Genomic DNA, 23,981 nt, shown 5'->3' on the forward strand with positions numbered 1-23,981 from the left:
TGTTCTCCATCTTCCGGTGCCAGTTGTCGAGCAAAATCGGCGCATCTGTACCCACATATGTAGTGGGGTTAAAGCGAGATATTGTAATGCTCATCTTGGCAAAGTCTACCCCGGCCTCCTTATATTTCCCCATCTTCTTGAGGGTTTCGGTAAGTGCGTTCTGATGTTCAAGCATCTTGGCGATCTCATCAACACTCATCTCCTGAGCCCTAACGTACAACGCTGATCTCTTTGGCGGCATATCTTTGACTTATAAAAGGGAGATAATCGTAAGCACATAGCCTACGGCTCAAAGAAAATATGACTCACACAAAACTTACTCGATCGAGTAACAACAAATACTCGATCGAGTACCCCAACTCTAGAACCTGCCCAGAACTGTCATAAAACGTACTCGATCGAGTCACATACGTACTCAGTCGAGTACCTGGCACTTGATCGAGTACTCCCCTTACTCGATCGAATTGCACAAAACAGTAGCTACTGCCCAACGTATAAAATATCCACTCGATCGAGCTCAGCCCACTCGATCGAGTTCACCCCACTCGATCGAGCCATGCTAACTATACCTCACTACCCGCATGCTTTTAACTTTATAAATTTTCGTAAAAACAAATTAGTATAAACATATCACATCTCCTAATCACATGTTACTAAGATTGCCACATTATAAAATCGCTTCCATCATACAACATGCTTAACCACAATTCATATTATCATGCAACACTTACTTTCATCTTTCCACCACAACATCCATCATATACTTTAACCATCATATGCATATGAACAATAATTAAACAATTAGAGATCCCATGACACCCCATAGTGACCGGTTCAAAGTTGTAGGGCGAGTTCGCGACTTTAGGACGTCTCCTAAGCCTTTGCATTAGCTCCTAACAACTCCTACCCGGATTTATTTTAGTTTGACTCTCTAAATTCATTAGGTTCATTAGTTACAGGTTCCAAAATCGTCGCTCTGATACCACTTTGTAACACCTCCATACACCAAGGTGCCTTGCCAAGACCACCTAAGGCATGAGAGTGCTACCATCTCGGTTACTCGAGGCATAGTAATCAAAAGTGACCATCAAGAAACATAAATTAAGTATAAAGTTTAAAATGAAAACATCAAACCAACTGTAAGAGAAATACGATACAACTGTTCCAAAACCAAAATCCAACTAAGTAAATAAAATAGGGTTATTTAATGGGAATACACTATACTATTAGTGTCTTTCTCAAATTACTCCGAACTACAATTTAACTCACATTATACTCAACTATTACCTTAATTCCCTTTTAATAGAACTTGTAGACAAGCTACTTGTTTAGCCGGTTTCCTCACCTGTTACTTCCTCCAAAGTACATTAAACCCTTCTTTTGTTGTAAAAAACGCCATTGTAGCCCCTTTTCTCATTGTTGGGTGACTAGCAGGGAGTCAGGGACAACCTTATTAAATCGTAAATTTGTAATTCTGTTCACTTGCAAGGTTTACTCGTCAATCTCAACTTATGCATATCATCTAATTATATAATTCCCCAAACCCTAATATTTCAACCGTATGTTCTTACCGGTCTCTTTTTTCATTGTTGCTACTGAAATCAAGGGTATAAATTTGTCATTATAATTGCTGTCATTTACTCCATCAAGTATGGAAAGAACAGTAGGCAATCCTACTTAATTGCACCTCTCAAGCAACTAAATGTAAAATGAGGGAAAATTAAATTAAATTAAAAATTGCTGAACCAAAGTCATTTTTGAGATGTCCAGATGTTGTTTTGATGTGGGTTTGCTAATTTAATGTGGTTTTGGTAATTTAATGTGCTTTTTACTAAACAAATTGCTTGATGATGACCCGAGGATGATGAATCTTTCTAGAATCAAGACGCTCTTAAGGAAAAATGGGAAAAATTAACTTAATGGAAGATAATTAAAAGAGAAATATGGAGGAAATTAAATAAATGGTGATGTTGATGAAGATGATATTGGTGAAGGGGATGAGGGAGAGGGTAGGTTGCAGACTGTCGATGTAAATGGATGGAGGAGCAAGATATGTAAAATTATTATTTTAAGATTAAAAGTGGAATCCACATATTAGTTAACCTGCTACTCCAAGTTTAAAAACAAGCAATTTTAGTCAGAGTCAAGGGGCGTAATAGTTGAGTATAATACGAGTTAAATTGTAGTTTGGAGTATTTTAAGAAGGCCACTAATAGTTTAGAGTATTTTCATTAAATAACCCAATAAAATATTATGACACTACAGCGGAAGTCTACTACTCGGACTCATGGTGACTCATCCCCAGCTAACCCGCGCGCATCCAAGCCATACCTGCTAAACTACTGCTCACCATCCCCGAATGGATCACTACAGTTTTCAAAACATTTAACGGGGTCAGTTACTGCATAAACAATATAAGATAAGACAACAACAGAAACACAATCATAATTCCCCAATAACGTCACATCACCAATCATCTGACTACACACTAAAGTGTGTAGCCCTGCCAGAATACCCATCGCAACAGGTATTCCACTCCGCCAGTGGGGGGCCGTTGTCGTTCCCACCTAAGCCCCGCTCATCTCCATCGAGCGAATAACCCATGTTCCTTAATGTGCACATCCCTCTTGTGACGGGAACCACAAGGGGCGAATCAAGGGCGTGAAGCCACTCCCGCAAGTGACTCCACTCAGCCAAGGGCGTGTTGGAGCTTGTGTCCTCCAGTTAGTGCGGATAACGTCATTGCACATACACTTGTACGGACAAGTGGGAGCTTGTTGGGGTTGGTGTCCTTAACAGTTAGTACAAGGACTTATAAACCTCTAAAAGGATCAAAGGGCATACTTTGGTATTATTATCAGTTGATCCACGTTTATCAATAACGGTTGGCTTGCTAGATAAGTTTGACGTTATTGTCATACAGATGGCGGTGATCAACTGGTCCCTAAAAGTCACACCTATAGGATACGTTTGAGAGACGTGACAGTATGAAAATACTGTTATGTAGATGCCAAAATTGACTAACCAGTTAGTCCGAGTTATTTGACTAGTAATTAGTCAAAATGTGATGTTGAGATATTATATTTAATACGGATTAAATATCATGGGCTAAGGCGAATTAACCAGTTAATTCGTAAAGTTAAATATAAACAATTTATATTTAATTAAATGTATATTGAATATAATTATACAATACTGTTTTGTCGGACACGTATTAATAATTGACTAACCCGTATTATTAGCGATGCCTTAATTTCCGATAACCGATAACAGTTTATAAATCGACCGCGTCATATACACTTAGCGAGATGAGTCGGACCACGAGTTTAATAAGGAGGAAGTGGAAAGCCCACTCCCTCCCTAAGCAAACCCACGGTTTGGCCGAGCTCAACAAAAGGAGAGCTATTCTCTCCTTTTGACCTAACTGATTCATTTGAAACAAAACTAGGGTTTTGGGAATTGTGCCTCTCAGAACTCGGATCTCTCATCCAACAAAACTCACAACAAGTTCTCCCAATATTGCAAGGCAATCGGAGAACACGTTCTAGCACAAGGGCATATCTCGGACAAGGTCTTGGGTGCAACAATTAGGAGGGAATCTCGTTTGATTTCTGTTCTAATTGGCTAAATTGGCTATGTCTACTTAATGAAGCACAAAAGTGAATCCTTTCAGAAATTCAAGGAATACCAAAATAGGGTACAGAACCTATTAGGTAGAAAGATTAAAACACTACGTTCAAATCGTGGTGGCGAGTATCTTTCTCACGAGTTTGATCAACACCTCAAAGACTGTGGGATTGCCTTACAGTTAACTCCACCTGGAACACCTCAGCTGAATGGTGTGTCCGAACGGAGAAATCGAACACTACTTGATATGGTTCGATCCATGATGAGTTACACGATATTACCTGATTCATTATGGGGTTATGCTCTTATGTCAGCCGCTCTAATAGTTAACCGAAGTCCGTCTAAAGCTGTTGACAAGACTCCATATGAATTATGGAAGGGAACGGTCCCTAACTTGTCCTTTATACGGGTTTGGGGCTGCGAGGCTTATGTCAAGTGGAGACACGAGGATAAGCTCGGCCCGCGATCGGTCAAGACATACTTTATAGGTTATCCTAAAGGAACACTTGGTCATTACTTCTATTCGCCAACCGAACAACGCGTTTTTGTTGCGGCTAGTGCGACATTCTTAGAGAAGGAATTTCTCGAGAATGCAAAGAGTGATAGAACCTTCGACCTGTCGGAGATTCCAGAACCAAACACCGAGCAACCATTGGAGGAACCTGTTCCTTCAATCCCGGCTGCGGTGAATATTCCTGAGGAACCTAGGAGGTCGGGAAGAGTCTCTATTCCTCCGGACAGATACATTGGTATGGTCGAGGAACACGACATAGATGACGTTCTACTCTTAACGAGTAGTGAACCCGCAACCTATAAAGGTGCCATGACTAGTTCTGACTCAAAGCTATGGCTTGAGGCCATGCAATCCGAGATGGACTCCATGTATGAGAACAACGTGTGGGATCTTGTTGACTTACCGGCTAAGGTTCGTCCCCTTCAATGCAAATGGCTTTACAAGATAAAGCATTCTGTGGAAGGTCGACAAGATATCTACAAAGCACGACTAGTTGCTAAAGGCTTCACCCAAGTGCCAGGTTTGCACTACGATGAGATTTTTGCACCCGTAGTCATCTTTGCGTTCCATTCGGATTATCTTAGCGATTGCCGCTTTTCATGACTATGAAATTTGGCAAATGGACGTGAAAACCGCCTTCTTAAACGGCTTTTTGGAGGAAGAGTTGTACATGGTACAACCCGAAGGTTTCATCGATCCAACACATCCTAAGAAAGTGTGCAAGCTTAAGCGTTCCATTTATGGACTTAAGCAAGCATCAAGGAGTTGGAATCATCGCTTCGACCAAGTGATAAAAGACAATGGATTTACTCGATCGGTCGAGGAACCATGTCTATATATCAAGTCGAGTGGGAGCAAGATTGTCTTCCTAATATTGTATGTTGACGACATACTCCCGATTGGGAATGACATACCTCTCTTAACTTCGGTGAAAGTATGGTTGAAAAACCATTTCCGGATGAAAGATCTGGGAGAGGCACAAAGAATTCTAGGCATCCGTATCTATCGAGATAGATCACGACGGATGTTATCTCTCGATCAGAGTCTTACATAGACAAAGTCCTAGAGAGATTCAAGTATGACTAACTCCAAGAAGGGGTTCCTTCCTATGGCTCCAGGGGTGCATTTGAGCCGGTCTCGGGCACCGAGACACCTTTGGAAGAGAAAGAGCGCATGACACGGATTCCTTATGCTTCGGCTATAGGATCAATCATGTATGCCATTATATGCACACGTCCGGACGTGGCATATGCATTGAGTATGACAAGTCGATTCCAACAAAGCATCCGGGTGAACCACATTGGTTGGCTGTCAAGAACATTCTTAAGTACCTACGGAGGACTAAAGATTGGGCATTGACTTATGGAGGCTCTCAAAAGCTATGCGCAACCCGATTCTGCAGATGCTAGCTTCCAAACGGATCGAGATGACTCGAAATCTCGGTCTGGATTCGTTTTTACTCTTAATGGCGCTGCTGATCGGTGGAAGAGTTCGAAACAAACTGTTACATGCAGATTCTACGATCGAGTCCGAGTACTATGCCGCGTCCGAAGCTACAAAGGAAGCGATATGGATGCGTCAATTCTTACATGGGCTATCCGTAGTGCCTAGTTCGAATGACCCGATCACCATCTATTGCGACAATAATGGTGCCATCTTCCAAGCTAAGGAGCCAAAGTCTAGCAACAAGTCTAGACATGTACAACGGAAAGCTCATCTAATCCGAGATTACGTGGAGCAAAAGGAAGTAGTGATAGAAAAGATTGCTACTGATGATAACATAGCAGATCCTCTCACTAAACCATTACGACAAGATAAGCATGAAGGGCATGTAAATTCCATGGGAATTAAACGTGTTCCTAAGTTGTAGTACTCTTTTATGGATTAGATTCATTCGCTTTTGTACTCTATACAACATCATCGTTTTGATATTTTATATAAATATATATTTTGTTTTTCATGTGGAATTGTACGACAATTTTGAACACCACAAAGTGAACGAACAAACATCATATCTTTTTAGTCCTTAATTGCCCACCCGAGTGATAACTCGGCAATTATTTTGTGACGTTGGTTGATGGTGGGTTCAACGAGCCATAAGTCAACCGGTTGTGACCAATCACAGAGGCGATTTATACGGATATTTCGTAGGACACAATTGTGACATCGACGTGGAGTCCTAAATGTTTTATAACATTCGTTGTCCGGTCGTGGATAGGACTTCCATGGTGATCCTAAGAGTCGATTCTTTTGACTATCGACTGTCTCTTGAGACTAAGGCAGATTTTGGGTGACTTTGGTTTCTTTCTCACGGTCATCCGTAACAGGGGGCCAAGTAGATTTTTTTTCTGGGTCATTTCATGCTGTGCTTAGAACGGAAGGAGTTCGAGTTGAAGGAAATATTCACCTCTATCGTGTACTCGATATTTCTCGGGGCCACTCGAGGAGTCAGAATCGAAATGCATGGCCATGCTCGGATACGGATTCGTTTTTATCAGTTAAGTTACTCTCTAGTCGGGGAAACCACTCTAGATACAGATCGATTGTAAAATACGACCTTTGTGGATCCAGATCTGCAAATTGTTTTACATTGAGTGGGAGAAATTTTAAATGAATATGAGAATCGGTTATCGCACATACACTTGTACGGACAAGTGGGAGTTTGTTGGAGCTTGTGTCCTCCAGTTAGTGCGGATAACGTCATTGCACATACACTTGTACGGACAAGTGGGAGCTTGTTGGGGTTGGTGTCCTTAACAGTTAGTGCAAGGACTTATAAACCTCTAAAAGGATCAAAGGGCATACTTTGGTATTATTATCAGTTGATCCACGTTTATCAATAACGGTTGGCTTGCTAGATAAGTTTGACGTTATTGTCATACAGATGGCGGTGATCAACTGGTCCCTAAAAGTCACACCTATAGGATACGTTTGAGAGACGTGACAGTATGAAAATACTGTTATGTAGATGCCAAAATTGACTAACCAGTTAGTCCGAGTTATTTGACTAGTAATTAGTCAAAATGTGATGTTGAGATATTATATTTAATACGGATTAAATATCATGGGCTAAGGCGAATTAACCGGTTAATTCGTAAAATTAAATATAAACAATTTATATTTAATTAAATGTATATTGAATATAATTATACAATCGTTTTGTTTTGTCGGACACGTATTAATAATTCAAACTAACCCGTATTATTAGCGATGCCTTAATTTCCGATAACCGATAATGTGAGTTTATAATCGATCGCGTCATATACACTTAGCGAGATGAGTCGGACCACGAGTTTAATAAGGAGGAAGTGGAAAGCCCACTCCCTCCCTAAGCAAACCCACGGTTTGGCCGAGCTCAACAAAAGGAGAGCTATTCTCTCCTTTTGACCTAACTGATTCATTTGAAACAAAACTAGGGTTTTGGGAATTGTGCCTCTCAGAACTCGGATCTCTCATCCAACAAAACTCACAACAAGTTCTCCCAATATTGCAAGGCAATCGGAGAACACGTTCTAGCACAAGGGCATATCTCGGACAAGGTCTTGGGTGCAACAATTAGGAGGGAATCTCGTTTGATTTCTGTTCTTTACGCCGTGCATCAAAGGACCCGAGGTTGATTTCTAATCTTTACCGTTTCCTTGTTATTTTGTTTTATGACTAAAAATTACATATGAAATTTGCGTTATAGTCCTACAATTAAAGGGTAGTATACGGATATTGACCCACAGGGCGCACCTCGCAAACCATAGACAATCAACAACAACCAATTACAATATCAATGTAAAACAATACCAAAAATAAATTACGATATAATCATCATGCCAATCAACCAAACAACCATTTTATAATCATTTACACAATAACTGAGTAGGGAAACCCTACCTGGAATGAAATCACCGATCAACAGTCACAAGCAGCGGATCAAAAGCGTTCCTCTACGAAATCACCTCCTATAAACACATAATCATACAATCACAATCTAACATCAACAATACTCCCCACAATCCCCAAATCACTCAATTAGGGTTTAAACAAAACTAATGAATCAACATAAAAACGGTGCAAGGACCTTACCCACAATACGACGATCTCAACGGTATAAAGAACTCCGAAATCCGACGACTCTAGCCCTTGGATTTGATAGCAATGTGAGAGGAGGATCTTAGACTATGTTTATCAATAATTTGATACTAAAAGACCAAAAAAAAAAAATCACCATAAAGTAATAATAAACAAATGCTTGGAAGGAAAAAATCACAACATTATGTTGCCCTGTAACACTAAAATGTGACATTTGTGTAAGAGTGTTACAAGAAAAATGCCAATAAAAAATGGACAAGTGGTATGATAAAATATAAAAAATAATGAAATAAGAGTGTCACACCAATGTTGTGAATGAAGTAAGAAAAAGTAAGTATGAATATTATGAGTTGGAGGAGTGATAAAAAGTCAGAATATTAATTTTTTATTCATAACACTCAAATTATCAGTGTTATTGATGTAAATAGTCTTACGTTGTTTTGTTTTCTCTTGTAAAAAGTTTAGAATAAAGTAAAAAGGTAAAAGAAACTGACGGAAATGTTTATATAACCTTTCCACGTGTTGCTATCAAACACGGCAAAAACCCGTATAAACCGACTTACTCGATCGAGTAACTGAGGTACTCGATCGAATACCGCCTACTCGATCGAGTTGCCCTCACTCGATCGAGTATCCATCAGACAGAATACTCTCGAGAATGCAAAACTAACTTACTCGACAGAGTAAGCCCTACTCGATAGAGTACCCAACAACTCATAAATCCGTAGAATTACACTAGCGATTTATGTTAAACTCAACAAAGAAAACTCATAGAAATTGAAAATTTAAATATGGAAAAATTATAATGGGACAAGTGATTAAAAAGTTAGAAGATGTAAAACAAATTTGAATAAGAGAAATTGAGTTATTGTTGCGATAATGAGATGAAAAGTTTAGTGAATAAAATAAAATGAAGTGTTGAGCACTAAGAGCATGTCCAACCATGCGTAATACATACAGCGAGAAATTGAGGAATAGAATTTTGAGCTCTCCAATCATGAATATGTATCCTCACTACTGCTTGTTTTTATTGAGGAAAAGAACGCTCAACTATTTACCGCGGAAGACAACGCGTAGTGTGGGTGAGCTCCATCTGAATTTATGTGAGAGGGAGGAGTTGTGAGGTAACAGTAGAGAGATAATGTGTGGATTTTTTTTTCTTTTTCTATATTTTTGATTACTAAATTAGTAAGTATAAATTGTGAAAATTATATAAAAATGTTCAGCTCTTTTTTCTCTACAAATAGAAATCAATATTGATAATATTTGGAATAATTTTTTTATGAGATAAATGATGAAAAAGGGTGGGATGAGGATTAGGTGTAAATTATTGTTGAAGGTGTAAAATTGAAAAGTTGAGGAATAATGAGGTGGATAAGTAAGAAGTGATAAGAGAGAGTGGGATGAGGAAGAGAAAGGCTCATGGTTGTGGATGGTCTAATCTAGTACTCCATACAGTCCATAGCCCAGTGTTGCGAGAATCAAATGGAGTATAGAAAGTCAAAAATAAAATGTTATTCAGTTAGTCTTGCTGAAGACGGGTCGGAGTAAGTGACGGGTAATGCCATTTACAAAACGAATAGGGGAGACAAGGTGGGGGCACCCCATGTGCTTCCCTCTCTCCTCTATTTGGGTCATTTGTGAGAGAAAATGGTATCCGTCACTCCAAAGTGACAAATACGTGCCGTCTTCAATGAGATTTTGTGAATGTTATGGCCATTGCCAAATTGCCAAAGAAAAATGTTATATACACTGAGCTTTAGAGTGGATTTTGGGACACTCAGCAACTGAGTCATAGATCAAACGGAAGCATTGGACGGAAAATAATTATGGCGAGAGTACTAGTGAGAGAAGTCGATAACTCGTTGGTATCAATGAGAATAACCCTATTTAAAAGAACACTTTAGTAGTGACAGCTAGTCTTGCTTGTGACGGGCTACCGTCACAAGCTTGTGACCTTTCACAAAAAGGGAGAGGAGACAAGGTGGGACACCCCCATGTGCTTCCCACTCAGCTCTCAATGGACATTTTATGAGAGAAAACAATATCAAGTTTGTGACGGATATCGTCCGTCTTTAATGAGATTTTGTGTTTAGAAGAACACTCATAGTAGTCATAGACTCATAGTCTAGCCACTCCCGAGTCTTTTAGCCAACAGATCGAACCCACGCACGATCAACATCCACTCCCAAACACAGAGGAGAAAGATGCAAACTTCGAGCAACAATGGCGGTGATCGAACCAATCTTTCTCGTACATTCAAATACCTTATGGGTTTGTCATTACCTCATCAAATTTCCAATCCTTTTGCAAAACTTCAGTAACCCAATTTGTTCTACTAATTTAATTTTGATTTGCTATGCAGCAACCCAGTTTTTATCTAGAGGAATTCCCTTTATCTTCAATTCTTGGATTGTTAGGCATCTTACTGAAGCTGATTATGCTGTACGTCATTTATTTACTGTTAAATTTTCAATAAAGTTCTCTTTTTTGTAATTTGATCTTTGTAGTTGTAATTTTAGCTACATTGTAAGGATTTGTAGATTGTTGAAGTTAAAAAGATTGATATTTTGGGTGTCGAAGTAGCGGTCCTTCGAACACAAGGAGGGAAGGCTAAGTACATTCGACCCCCCTTACCCCGCTATTTGTAGGAGCCATTGAGGCACTCTGAATTGTGGGCTGTGGTTGAATAAACTTGGAATCCTGGAAATGTATTGATAAAGCTAATTTAGTGTAAAACCGCCTTACAGAAGAGTTTTTGTAGCACATGATTGGTGGATGGTTTGATAGACATTCTCTAATAAGGAGCTTTGTTGCAAATATTTTGATGATGATGATTTAAATCCGTCTTATCTGTTGTGAATAGTTTTGATGGTTGAATGACTTTTTGACTGTTGGGTTGCAGATTTATGCAGTGCAATTCCATCTATTTGTTACCTGCGTACTGTTTCTCAGTCGTGAAGGATTTCGGCGTGCGTGTATGCGTGCTGAGTTCAAATGGTATTTTTTATCACTCTCTTTTTTTGGCTTGTTTATTGGGTTTACATTATCAAATTGGGGTACACTGCAAATTCTTTGCATTGTTATGTTAAATGCTTGGTCGGGTTATCTCAGGTTTCCGTTGTAGTGAAAAATGAATCATGAAAAATCAGTGATAGTCGAGTCTTCTTTTTACTTGTACTGCAGTGAAAATGACACAAATGGAGAAAATGCAGCTAAGTTAATGAAAGTGGCTTGGCTATCTCTTCCTCTCGGTATGGTTATTACTGTGATAGCTTGCACAACCATCTTCTGGTGGCAAGAGCTGAGCTTTTCTAGCTCCTATGGTCAGGCTATATTAATAAACGGTAAGCTCTTACTTGTTGTAGGGGATGAAGATCTTGTGAAGAATTTTATGTCGGATTGTTGTCTTATTGCTTGATCTGTTACTTGTTAGCGTTGCAGGCTTTGCATGCTTATTGGAGCTTTTGGCAGAACCATTGTACATACTTGCTCAGTATTTGTTTTGTCTCAAGCTTCGGATGGTAGTTGAAAGCACAGCAACGCTTGCTCGTTGTCTAACCACTTATGCGCTCATTGCTAGGAAAGGTGGCTTGGTAAGCTGTGGATAGCAAGCTAGATGCCCGTCTTCTGAATTGTGCTACTGTTTTCTACTTTGATATCTTATCTTTTTTTTTCTTTATTACTTGAGATTAGTTTTTCTATTCTCGTGCAGCAAAATGCTATCGTGTTTGGATTGTCACAAGCATCGTATGGAGGTTGCATTTTCTTAGGTTATTGGGGCTACTTTCTTTTCCTTCATGGATTCCGAGGTTCACAGCTCTTCCCTTTCAGGTAGACTATACTATGCAGTCTATATGAGATACTCCCTCCTATTCTCAAATCTCGATAACTTCCCCCCTTCCTTTTGGCACAAGGATTAAGGGAGTGAATATGGACCACACAAACACACTGGCCCACATATAATTAACTTTGGACCACACAAAACTTCCCAAAAAGATAAATATGGAAGATAACCTGAATAATCCGAAAAAGGAAAAGGGGAAAATTATTGAGAATAGGAGGGAGTATTTCTTAAATTCTTACAACAACGACAACATCAGAGCCTTAATCCCAAAATGATTTGGGGTCGGCTGACACGAATCATCCTTTAGAATGGTCCATGAGTGAACGCACACCTCAAAAATGCGAAAAAATAGAAAAAAAAAAGTGAAAAACAAAAGGGGAGTGAAACGTAATACAAAAGCCAGATAAACTTATAGGTTTTAAAATCGAGGCCCGGATTTCTTTTATAAAAACTTAAAATTTAAATCGAGAATAAAGATTAAAACGATTTTGAAAACCGAAGTAAAACTTAAGGGTCCGGAATACCTTAAAAGTGAACCAAGTATTAATATATAAGAAAGTTGTTGGTAAAAAGGTGTAATAAATCCGAAAAGAACAAATAAATTTTAAAAATTAAATAAAAACATTAAATATATCAAATAACGTCAAATACTAACAATCCACATGTATCATTGCCCTCCATTGTGCTCTCTCTGTCACCATTCCCTCATGAAGCCTGAGAAATCTCATATCGTGCTGTATCAGCCATGTCTGTTTTGGTCTCCCTCTACCCCTAGCAACCTTTTCTGTTCCCCAAGTCTCCAGCCTCCTAACTGGTGCGTCTGTAGGTCTCCTTCTCACATGGCCAAACCATCTTAGTCGGTTTTCCATCATTTTGTCCACTATTGGCGCCACTTTCATCTTTGCCCTAATCACCTCATTTCTTAAATTCTTAGTGAAATTAAATATTTGATCATGTATGGCTAAGACCAGTGGCAGCGCCCCTGCTGAATAATGAAAAATGCGAAAGTCTTAGTTCAAATTTTTGAATTTTTTACGAGCTTGCCTTATGGCATTACTTGTTCGCCCCCCTTGTACCTTTCCGCCCCCTAATCGTAAATCCTGCTTCCGCTACTGGCTCAGACTTCAACATTACATATTCATTTATTAGTAACAAAGTGGAAGCATGGTGTTGTCAGGGTATACGACATTTGTGCGTTTCATGATACCGTTTGGTGGCTTCGCTGAGTGGTGCTGACTTCTGTTTCTACTGCTGTTAGGGTGTTTCTCTTTCACAGTTTCGTGTTGTGTTATGACTTTTTTTTTATCATTTCTCTCAGAGGAGGTGACATAATAACGTACGATAAGCCACTGTTCAAGATGTGTACGCTGTTTACCTTTCAGTCATTCCGTAAATTGGTTCTTCAAGAAGGAGAAAAAATGGTCCTTGTGTGGTTCGACACTCCGTATAACCAGGCTGTGTATGGTCTAATCGACAAATTAGGTGATTTATCTTCCAAAACGTGATACTTGTCTCTCTGTCTAGTATAAAGAATTCTGAACAATTGAAAGACTTAAAACTATATCCTAATGTTCAGAATTCAAGACATCTTTAGATTGAAACAGTAGATCGATGTTAAGCGCTTATTTGCTTATGCTGTCAACATATACATCTCAGGGAGCTTGGTGGTGAGAATGGTATTTCTACCTTTTGAAGAAAGTTCGTATGTGACATTTGCAAGGTCTGCTTCAGGTTATATACTTTCTCTTTTCAAGTCTTCTTGTCAATTCCACAAAATGTTTCGTAAATACTCAATCGCTCTTGATGTCATGCATTGTATCCGCTCTTTAGGATCGATCTGCATTTGTATTTGAATCTCTTAGTTCTCACTGAAAAACCATCCTTAATTCATCGTCAAAAGATAGCAATCAAAGGTTTGCTATATGTATTGCACCACCATGCATAACTAGAGTACTAGATATTATTTTACTTTAATGATACTATAAAATGCCGCCTTTGACATTGCAGAAGAATCTGTAGACAGAAGGAAACAGCGCCTAACAGAAGCCCTGAAGCTTGTGCTGTTAATTGGTACATCTTCCCATCTTGTTACGTCATAGATCTATTTCACCCCACCTTAATATGTAACTCGGACTAGATGACTGAATTTATTTATTTGACACTATTTGTGTTGTTGATTGTTGTAGGTCTTATTGTTGTGGCTTTTGGACCAAGCTATTCTTATTCACTCATTAGATTGATGTATGGCCAGAAGTGGAGTGATGGCGAAGCTTCACCTGCTCTGAAATACTATTGCTTGTATGTTATGCTTCTTGCTATGAATGGTAAATGATATTTTTCAAGTATTTAAAAATGACCATATTGCTTCAATTACTTTTTAAACTTTCTTTTAACTTCAATTACTTCTCATTCTCACGCTTCTCGGCTCAAATACAAACGAATGGACCTACTATGTTAATTACTACGGTGTATAAACATTCGCGGACCCCCCTCTGTAAGAATCCACATACAGATTTCATTAACATATATTTTTCAATTTTTGGGTTGCATCAGGAACATCGGAAGCTTTCCTGCATGCTGTTGCTGATGAGAGCCAATTGAAGCGCTCTAATGATTCGCTACTTGTCTTTTCACTGATATATATTTTGCTGAATATCCTGCTTGTTCGATCAGCTGGGGCCATCGGTTTAATAATAGCAAATTCTACAAGTATCCTTGTTTATGTTCCATCTTTTTTTACAATCGTTTTGCCAAATATTATTTTTATCGATTTTGGCCAATTTCTTTGGCTTTATGCATAAGAGCATCTATTTACGTGTCAATTCATATTTCCAACTAAAGAAGTCCTACTAGATATTTCTTTTAATCGTTTATGCTCCATCATTTTAGACAACCATTTTGCCAAATGTTATTTTATCGATTTTGGCTAATTTATTTGGCTTTTTATACATAAGAACGTCTATTTACGTGTCAATTCATATTTTCAAGTTTCAACTAAAGAAGTCATACCAGATATTTCTTTTAATTGTTCTTAGACTGCTAGTTTATTTCAAAAAAAATTCTGGTTAAATGCTGTGTGTAGTTTATTTCAGAAAATCATTCCAGATAATTTAATGTAACTTGATCGAGTTCTCTCTTTTACCCTCACTCTTGCTGGTTGTAATGGCCTTCTTGTAATGGCCTTCTGCATTGGTGTCGTGTTGAGAATTTCCAACCTCTGTTTCCTTGACAATAGTAAAGATATGGCACTGAGGATAATTTATTCAGCAGTTTTTATTAAGCGTTACTTCAAGGTTTGACTTCCTTTCTTCACAAAAACTTATATGAGACAGTCTAACGTTAGTGCCTAAACTTAAATGAGGCGTGCACAAGGATTTGAACATATCACACACGTAAGATTGTCTCATACTCCGTACAAGACTCATTACTTTTCTTATCGCCAAAGCTCATTAAAGTAGGGATGTTATACGGTTTTCTGAGTTTGATATGCTAGTGCCTACAGGATTCATCCTCGTTTTCGTTTCGAAGCTGTTTACCCTCAGGTTGGGTGGTATTGATAATTTCAGGAGCTGTCACTCTCATATCCGAAAAGATATTTCTGGACAAAGACAGCTTTTGGATTTCATTTTTAGTTCACTTTTCTGTTGGATTTACTTGCTTCTGTTTTTCCGCTGTTATCATGTAAGTCTTGTTTCCCTCTCCATCCTATACTGTACTGTTTAACTGAGGTTCAGATAATTTTTTACAGACGTAATACTTGATCTTCTTTTTGTTTCGGTAGTTACTACCGGGAGCGAGGTTTCATCAACAAATTGATCCGTGTTCGCCATCATGCCGACTAGATGGGACTATCCTCTTCTCACATCACTGAAGGTATCTTCTTCTCTTCCTCCTTCGCGTGCGCATTTCCTTTGTCAAATTCTCCTTCAGTTACAGACAACCGACCTCTGATTTTATTCAACACTTGCCTGCTGATCGAAGTTAGTTCATGTGGGTGGCTTATCTCTTAAGCGAGTGGTCCACGGGTCAATTCTCGACTCCTCCAATTGAAAAGACCTAAGTTAGGAGGAGTCGACCCATTAATTTGCATTTAGTACCTCAAGGCGGTAGTATGGAATGCTCTTTTTTGCACGTGCAGTGCAGTTGCTATGCTTTTTCCGACCTAACAAGTAGAAAATATCATATAATTTGCTAGTCGATCAGAAACAACGAGTTTATTTTTGACTATCACACACATCTCGGAAAACCTCACATGGACACACATTGGTCACATGCTGCATGTTGACATGACACTCCTGACATCCTAGTCGGAAAATGTGATTTTGTTTTCACAAAATGAAAACATGTACGACACCCATAGCATAGTTTATCAGGCGTTTATCGTATTTGCTTACAATTTTCAATACCTCAATTGATCGGTTTCCTATCCAATGTTTCCCATAAAACATAATGTGTACAACTCTCACAGGTCGGCCCCTCGTCTTTCATCGATAGCCACCAACCCATGAGACGGCTTCTGTACGAGGTGTTACCACGGCAAGAAAGATTCCGACGGATCAAATATTGAGCCATTTCTATGATATCAACTAGGTCAATTGGTGACCTTTTGTATGACACCTCAAGTGTACTTGTATTATTTCCCTAAAATTGAGGGAAAGGTCGAGTTTTTCACAGAATGAACCAAAAAAAAAAGAGAACTTATCAGGGGCGGAACCAGCCGTTGGCGACTTGGGCTGTAGCCCGAGATAAATTGTCAAGTAGCATTAAGCAAACTAAGATGACAGGATTAGAGGATTGTGGAGATGGTTGTAGTGTTATCTTTCAAACAAACGACTGGGGTTCGGTCCCCACTGATGGCGTAACTTGTTCAGTTTTATTGTTTATTTCCTGAAAGAACGCGTACCTTGTGTCCTTGTTTCTCTTGTCAGCATTAATTAATATGCAACTTGATTTTACCTAATTTCTACTTCCTAATCACTATTACTCTTCCCTAGTTTTTAATGTCAATCATTTACAAACTCCAATATTATTTACTAGTACTCTTCGTACAAAAATCCAATTTCATTGGACAACTTATCATGAAAATTTTATGCATTTAAATCGAGTTATTATTTTTTTTGGGTGAAATGTAAGTAATATCATTAAGCACAATTACAAGTTTGTTTTGTTTTTTTTTTTTTTTTTTTTTTTTTTTTTTTTTGGTCGTAATACAAAAAGGTTAACAATCTACGCCCCTCTCATGACCTTCTTAGCAAGGTCATGAGCGGACCTATTAAAACGTCTAGGAACAAAAAAAAATCTTAAACAATGAAACATCGAAAATAACGCGCCCATATCATCTAGAATCCCCTTTGTAAGGTGGTGTATCATTTCCCTTCCGGTTATTTGGAGTAGCAGCTTCAGACAATCCGTTGAAACGTCTAAGTGTCGAATCCCTTGATCCCTTGCCCAAATCAACACATCCTTCAGACCTAGAGCTTCTGCTTGCATCGCGGATTGTGCCTTGATTTTGATACCTCTACTGAAAAGAGTGGTTCCATCCTCCGCGATCACCACCCATCCAATAGCAGCCTCCTTAACCGATTTCCACCCCGCATCGACCATAACCTTTATGGGAGCACATGACGAGGCCGCACCAACCACGTAAAAGGGCTGACCATCCCTCGGTTCTATGGGCGAGCAATTCAACGTGCCCCCAACAACCCTATCCACGCCCCGTACATTATCCCCCTCCTCCCGTGCCTTTAGCACAATATCCACCGTACTTCGACATATACCATAGAACATCTGAGGATGGAAAGTAGTGTCCTGAAAGACCACCCTATTTCGAACCACCCATAAGCACCACAAGGTACCCAAAAATTTAATCAATCTAGTAGTAGCACCCTCAGACTTACCCAGAAAAGACATCCAGTTGATAATCCAGTCTCCAATATCCATTGAGGGAGCGCAGTTAACCCGAATACCCAAATCCAAACAAGCCCAAATACGTTGAGCGACACTACAGTCCCTAAAAAGATGTGCTCTTGATTCCATGCACCCATTTTCAGTCGCACACATTCTACAGCTGGTGTCAGCTTGGAAATCCCGCTTAGCAAGACTCAACCCCACAGGAAGAGAATCAGAAATGAGCCGCCATAAGAACACTTTCCACTTCTGTGGGACTTGGAGCTTCCACAAGACCTTTTGGCAAAACCTACCACTTTTAGCACTCATTCGTGTCTTGTCCTTAGTGCTTGCATGCTTTTCCATGAAGTGAGTGAAGGCGACCCCATATCCACTTTTCACTGAGTACTCACCATTAGTCGTGTGCTTCCAATAAATGCAATCATGGATCTGGGAAGCACAAACTGGCATTGCCAGGATATGGTCCACCACTCCCCTGTGGAATAGATACCTGATACGTTGCTCATCCCAACCTCCATTCACATAATGAATATCGCGAATCATTAGGTCCTTTAAATCCACATTCTCCAGTTGTAGAGCCTCAACACTCGGTTCTGGCATCTCACCATTAACCCAACGAGTGGTCCACACATTAAGACTAGAGTGTATCCCTGGTTTCCAAGCAACGTTGTTAGCTAACAAATCCAAGCCATACCGCAAGCTTCTCATTCCCCATGACACATTCCCCGTCTGTTTGTATTCCAAATTAGTATTCATCCCTTTTCTTCCAAAACGTTTTGCTCTAAACACCTTACAAAACAAGGACTCATGTCCCGACACAATTCTCCAAGCCTGTTTAGCTAGCAAGGCCTGATTCAAGCATTCGATATTCCGTATACCAAGACCTCCTGCACTTTTAGGCAAACTCAGAAAATTCCTACTACACCAGTGAGTACCCTTACCCGACTTACATCCCGCCCACCAAAAATGCGATAACAAAGAATTAATCTTGTTAGTCACACTTACCGGTATCTTAAATACCGATAGAAAGTAATTTGAGAGATTTGATAGAACCGATGAAATCAAGGTAAGTCTACCAGCCGATGATAAGAAAATGCCGTTCCACGAAGAAATCCTCTTCATCACACAATCAGTTAATGCCATGAATAAGTCTCTCTTTGACCCCTGAAATTCCGTTGGAATCCCAAGATATTTACCAATTCCTTTATTGTTTCTAATATTAAAAACCTTAAGGCACACCTGGACCTGTCTCAATCTCATGCTTGGACTAAATTGAACTCCCGACTTAGCATCATTAATCCTTTGGCCCGATGCTCTACAGTAAGCGTCCAAAACCTTTTTCAACTGTTTCGCAGAATACCCCATGTCCTGGAGAAAGAACACAGCATCATCCGCAAAGAAAAGATGCGTCAAAGGAGTAACTTGCTTGCATAGCTGAATACCTTTGAGTAATCCACGATTCTGGGCCTGAATTACCATCCCCGATAAGACTTCCATACAGAAAATAAATAAGTAAGGGGACAAAGGATCCCCCTGCCGAAGACCACATTTTGGTGAGAAAGTATTAAGGGGCGATCCATTCAGCAAGATCTCATACGAAACCGTCATAACACAATTCATGATCAAATTAATAAGCCTCTCTGGAAAACCAAACTTACTCAAGACCTTAGCAAAAAAACTCCAGCGAATTCTATCATAGGCTTTACTCATATCGGCTTTAAACGCAAATCGCCCATATTTTCCACTCTTATGTCTATTAATTTCATGAATCGCCTCGTGAGCCAGCAGAATATTGTCACTAATTAGCCTTCCCGGTATAAAAGCATTTTGAAACTCACCAGTCAGAGAACTCATAACCCGGGCAAGTCTATTTGCAACACACTTAGAAATAACTCTCATAAAGACATTACATAGACTAATAGGGCGATAGTCATGCACAACCTCAGGATTTCCAGTCTTGGGAACAAGAGTAATAAAGGTTCGATTTGCTTCTCGTAAAACACGGCCTGAATTTAACACAGATAGAGCCGCCTTGATAAAATCCTTCTTGATAAAACCTCAACATTTCTGAAAAAACAGGGCCGGAATGCCATCTGGACCCGGTGATTTCAAGGGGCCCATTTGAAAAACTGCCGCCCGAACTTCCTTAGCAGTGAAAGGCCTGGCCAGCCTATCAGCATCATCATCTGCCAAGCTCTTAGAAACACCCCTAAAGATCTCCTCATCCGCCTCAACACTCTCCGGTTCATCCATCAACCCATTAGCCCCATACAACTCCATGAAGTATCGCTGAAACATACTGCCTACCATACTTGAATCATACGTCCACACCCCATCCTCCCCTTTTATCCCATAAATAAAATTCCTCCCAGCCCTCCCTTTAACCCAGTTAAAAAAGTACTTAGTGCAAGTATCCCCATCAATGGCCCATCAAATTTTAGTCCTTTGCTTCCAAAACATATCAGCAGCACGAGCAAATGCCCTAACTTCCTCATCCACTTTAGAATGTTCCTCGTCCCTTCCCTCACGTATTGCTAATTCCATGCCCTTTTCAAGACGAACATCAAAGTCCTCCCATTTCCCTCTCCAATCTTGTCTTTTATCAAGGGTCCAGGTTTTCACTCTATGCTTAACCAAAGCTAACTTCCTCGTGACCTGAAAAGTTGGAGAGCCCTTAAACCTTGTCGACCACGCCTTTTGAACTTCCTTTATACACTCTTCATGTTCTAGAGCCCACGAATCTAGCTTGTATGGACTCCGAGACCCATTACCGATAAGATTAAAATCCAACTCAATCGGGGCGTGATCAGAAATCTGAATTGGATAGTGTTTTAGTCCCGTATTTGGAAAGAAAGTTAACCAATCTTTGGATGCCATAGCTTTATCTAACCTTTCATATACACGAGCTTGGCCCTTCCGATTATTACACCATGTAAATTGAGGTCCCTTAAAAGGAATATCCACTAACTCATTTCTAATACGCCACTTATTAAACATAGCCGCCCCATTTATCGAAGTAGGCTTCAATGTCCACTTATCAGAAGTGAACTCCACTTGATTAAAATCCCCAATAATTAAAAACGGAAATTGAAAGGATGATATTCGACATTCTAAATCACTCAACACCGATGCCCTCATAGAAGAACCCGGTGCACCATAAAAGAGAACGAGGTACCATAAAAGCCCATTATATTTTTCAACTAGGAGAACCACAAAATGCATACAAGAGAAAACATGGCGCATCTTAGCTTCCTTACGCCAACCAACCCAAAGCCCTCCTGAAGCGCCTAACGCGTCCATCCCAGCAGTTTTTTCAAACCCAAAATATCTAAAGATAGGGCTAACATTACTACCATTACATTTTGTTTCCATAATAAAAAGAAAATCATAATAATTATTACTAAGAAGCACTCTAATTTTAGGAATCGTAGGGGAGAGCGCATTACTTAGTCCCCTACAATTCCAAGCCAAACCCATCATGGTGAGTGAGGAGGTTGTGAAGGCCCAACCTCCGCAAAGCCATCAGCAGCATCAACATCATTGACAGAAGACCCAGTGGACTCATTCAGGTCCAAATCACCCACAGTCATGCGAAAACCAGTACCAGAATAAGCACCCTTTCCAGAATGAATGCCTCTCCCCACACATGGTCTCTTAGCAAGCTGGAGAAGATACTCCTTTGCCTTTTCCACTGAAGCAACATCAGCCTCAGGCACCATCTCATCTTGAACTTCAGTGCAGCATTTCCTTTTCCTTGCCCCAAAAATATCATCCTTATGAGTCTTCAACATCTCTGGTTGGTGGTACAAATCTGCCACCCCCATAAACCCATCAGACAAGCAGCTCTTACCCTTCCTACCCATGTCCATATTTGCAATCAACCTGGCAGATGGAGCACATCCTGATCCCACAAAGAAAGCACCAACTTACCCACCACAGCATCTCCAAAGTTCTCACCGGACAACTCCCCTGTAGCAATCTGGTTCTGTCCTTCCATGGACTGCAAAGCAGCAACCCTAGCTTGTAAAGCAGCAGTACGAGCTTGGAGATCAGCACCCATCCTTTCAATAGCAGACGATGATAAAGAGGGACTAGCCCTAGCATTCAAGTCAGGCCCCACAGATAAAGATCCCTCCCTTACTGGTAAACTATTCACCTCATTGTGATCCTCATTAACTTCTTCAGAAGTAGAAATAAGGTTAATTGCACTGCTGTGATGAAACTCAGAAGACTCATCTGATGAGTTCCCCAACATGGCAGGATTAAGCACCCAAGAACATGGGGGAAGATGATCCCTAGCAGGCAAAGGCTCAGAATCAGAGTTAATACTGATAATTTCCACAGAAGACTCCTCAAGAGGAGTCCCCATCTCCATGTCAGCTGACCCCTCCTCCCCATCCCCTGGCTGAGGCCCCACACCCTCTGGATAATGATACATTATAGGGATACCCATAGGGGGGGGTCAAAAGTCTGGTTAAGGCCACGATGGTCATCCTCCATCCTGGCCCACTCCACATCTGCTTCCACTCTAGAAAGAATAGAATCCTGGATTCTAAGATCACGGTCCAGAACCCCCCTTGAACTCCCAGGACCTGTATAAAGATGTAACACCCCCTCATACCAAGGTACCTTACCAAGGACTACCCTAGCATGAAAGGCTGTTACCATCTCGGTTTCCCGAGGTTAGTATATCAAAGTTACAAATTCCAAACCACATTTATTAAAGTATAAAAGTTAAAGATTACATTATCTCAGACCAACTCGACATCTACACTCATAACAACGGAAGCTAGACTTGACGTGATGACTCCCCATGACTGTCCCATAGCTAAACATCTGCATTACCTGTCACAATCTGCTCACCATCCCCGAATGGATCACCGCAGGTTTTACAAAACAACAACACGGGGTCAGTACTACTCAATTAATATAAGACAACAACAATACAACCAGCTGATCATCGATCTCACACAGTAACCGACTACACACCGAAGTGTGTAGCCCTGCCAGATTACCCATCGCAACAGGTAATCCTCGCCGCCAGTGGGTGACCGCAGCCCATCCCCACCTAGTCCAGCTCTTCAATGAGCGACTAACAATCCCTGTCCCTTAATGTGCACACCCCCTCCCGTGACGGGTTCCACGGAGGGCGAACTAGGGTGTGAAGCCACTCCCGCAAGTGACTTCACCACAATCACACCCACAGCATCACAGCTGTCACACCACAACGCCATCATCACCACAACAACTATACTCCGATGATCAGCGGATAATCACAAATTACAATACAATCATAATCTCAAATCAATTAACAGTAGACTAAGTAGGGAAACCCTACCTTTTCGCAATCCGCTACGCTGCAATCAATCATACAAATGCACAACTAGTAATACATCATCACCTACAACAGCGATAATCAACAATCAACGACATATGATGACCAAAACTCTAAATCCCCAAATTAACCAAATTAGGGTTTGTTAACTTATAAGAATGACAATAGATGAACAAGTATAAGACACTTACTACGGCGATTGACACGGAATGAGATGCTAGAACCCACAATCGACAACCTTTGACTTGGAATTGATGAAGATGATTAGAGGATAATGAACGTATTTTTATGTTTTTGGGGAGAAATGATTTTAGAAACGACGAACGATAATATATAACCTCTAATCACTATAACCAAAATCGCGGAAATAATACCGTCGGGCCGGATACTCGGTCGAGTAAGGTGTATACTGCCGAGTATCCTCTACTCGGTCGAGTATTCACCATACTCGGCCGAGTATTCCTCAGCAGAACTCAAACATACTACACTCCTGACACTACTCGGCCGAGTAGGCTCTACTCGGTCGAGTACTTAGCTTATAAAAATCCGTAGTGTTACAATCTTCCCTCCTTAAAAAGAACTTCGTCCCCGAAGTTCCAACCCAACCTATAAAACATGGACACCTAACACCAGCTCCACTAACCACGCTTACTAGATAACATATCCTCTCG

General features: G+C 40.2%; 1 protein-coding gene and 1 long non-coding RNA gene across 2 annotated transcripts; one reads left to right on the forward strand and one right to left on the reverse strand.

The window, feature by feature from the left end:
• Positions 1 to 1,169: 1,169 nt before the first annotated feature.
• On the reverse strand, positions 1,170 to 8,362 carry LOC141646264 (uncharacterized). The gene is made up of 3 exons (XR_012545470.1): positions 8,216 to 8,362; positions 8,024 to 8,091; positions 1,170 to 2,367 (listed from the first exon to the last, which is right to left on the reverse strand). It is a non-coding gene; the product is annotated as an uncharacterized LOC141646264 (long non-coding RNA).
• Positions 8,363 to 10,345: 1,983 nt separating this feature from the next.
• LOC141647974 (uncharacterized) lies at positions 10,346 to 17,050 on the forward strand. Its single transcript, XM_074456374.1, has 15 exons — positions 10,346 to 10,495; positions 10,587 to 10,666; positions 11,127 to 11,221; positions 11,408 to 11,568; positions 11,666 to 11,817; positions 11,937 to 12,055; positions 13,387 to 13,550; positions 13,725 to 13,799; positions 14,076 to 14,138; positions 14,255 to 14,392; positions 14,622 to 14,777; positions 15,309 to 15,361; positions 15,571 to 15,749; positions 15,850 to 15,941; positions 16,537 to 17,050. Exons 1-14 carry the CDS (start codon positions 10,429 to 10,431, stop codon positions 15,908 to 15,910), a joined length of 1,563 nt encoding a protein of 520 aa, XP_074312475.1. The 5' UTR covers positions 10,346 to 10,428; the 3' UTR covers positions 15,911 to 15,941; positions 16,537 to 17,050.
• Positions 17,051 to 23,981: the final 6,931 nt, after the last annotated feature.

Source organism: Silene latifolia, chromosome 3 (assembly GCF_048544455.1).
Source record: "Silene latifolia isolate original U9 population chromosome 3, ASM4854445v1, whole genome shotgun sequence".
NCBI lineage: Eukaryota > Viridiplantae > Streptophyta > Magnoliopsida > Caryophyllales > Caryophyllaceae > Silene > Silene latifolia.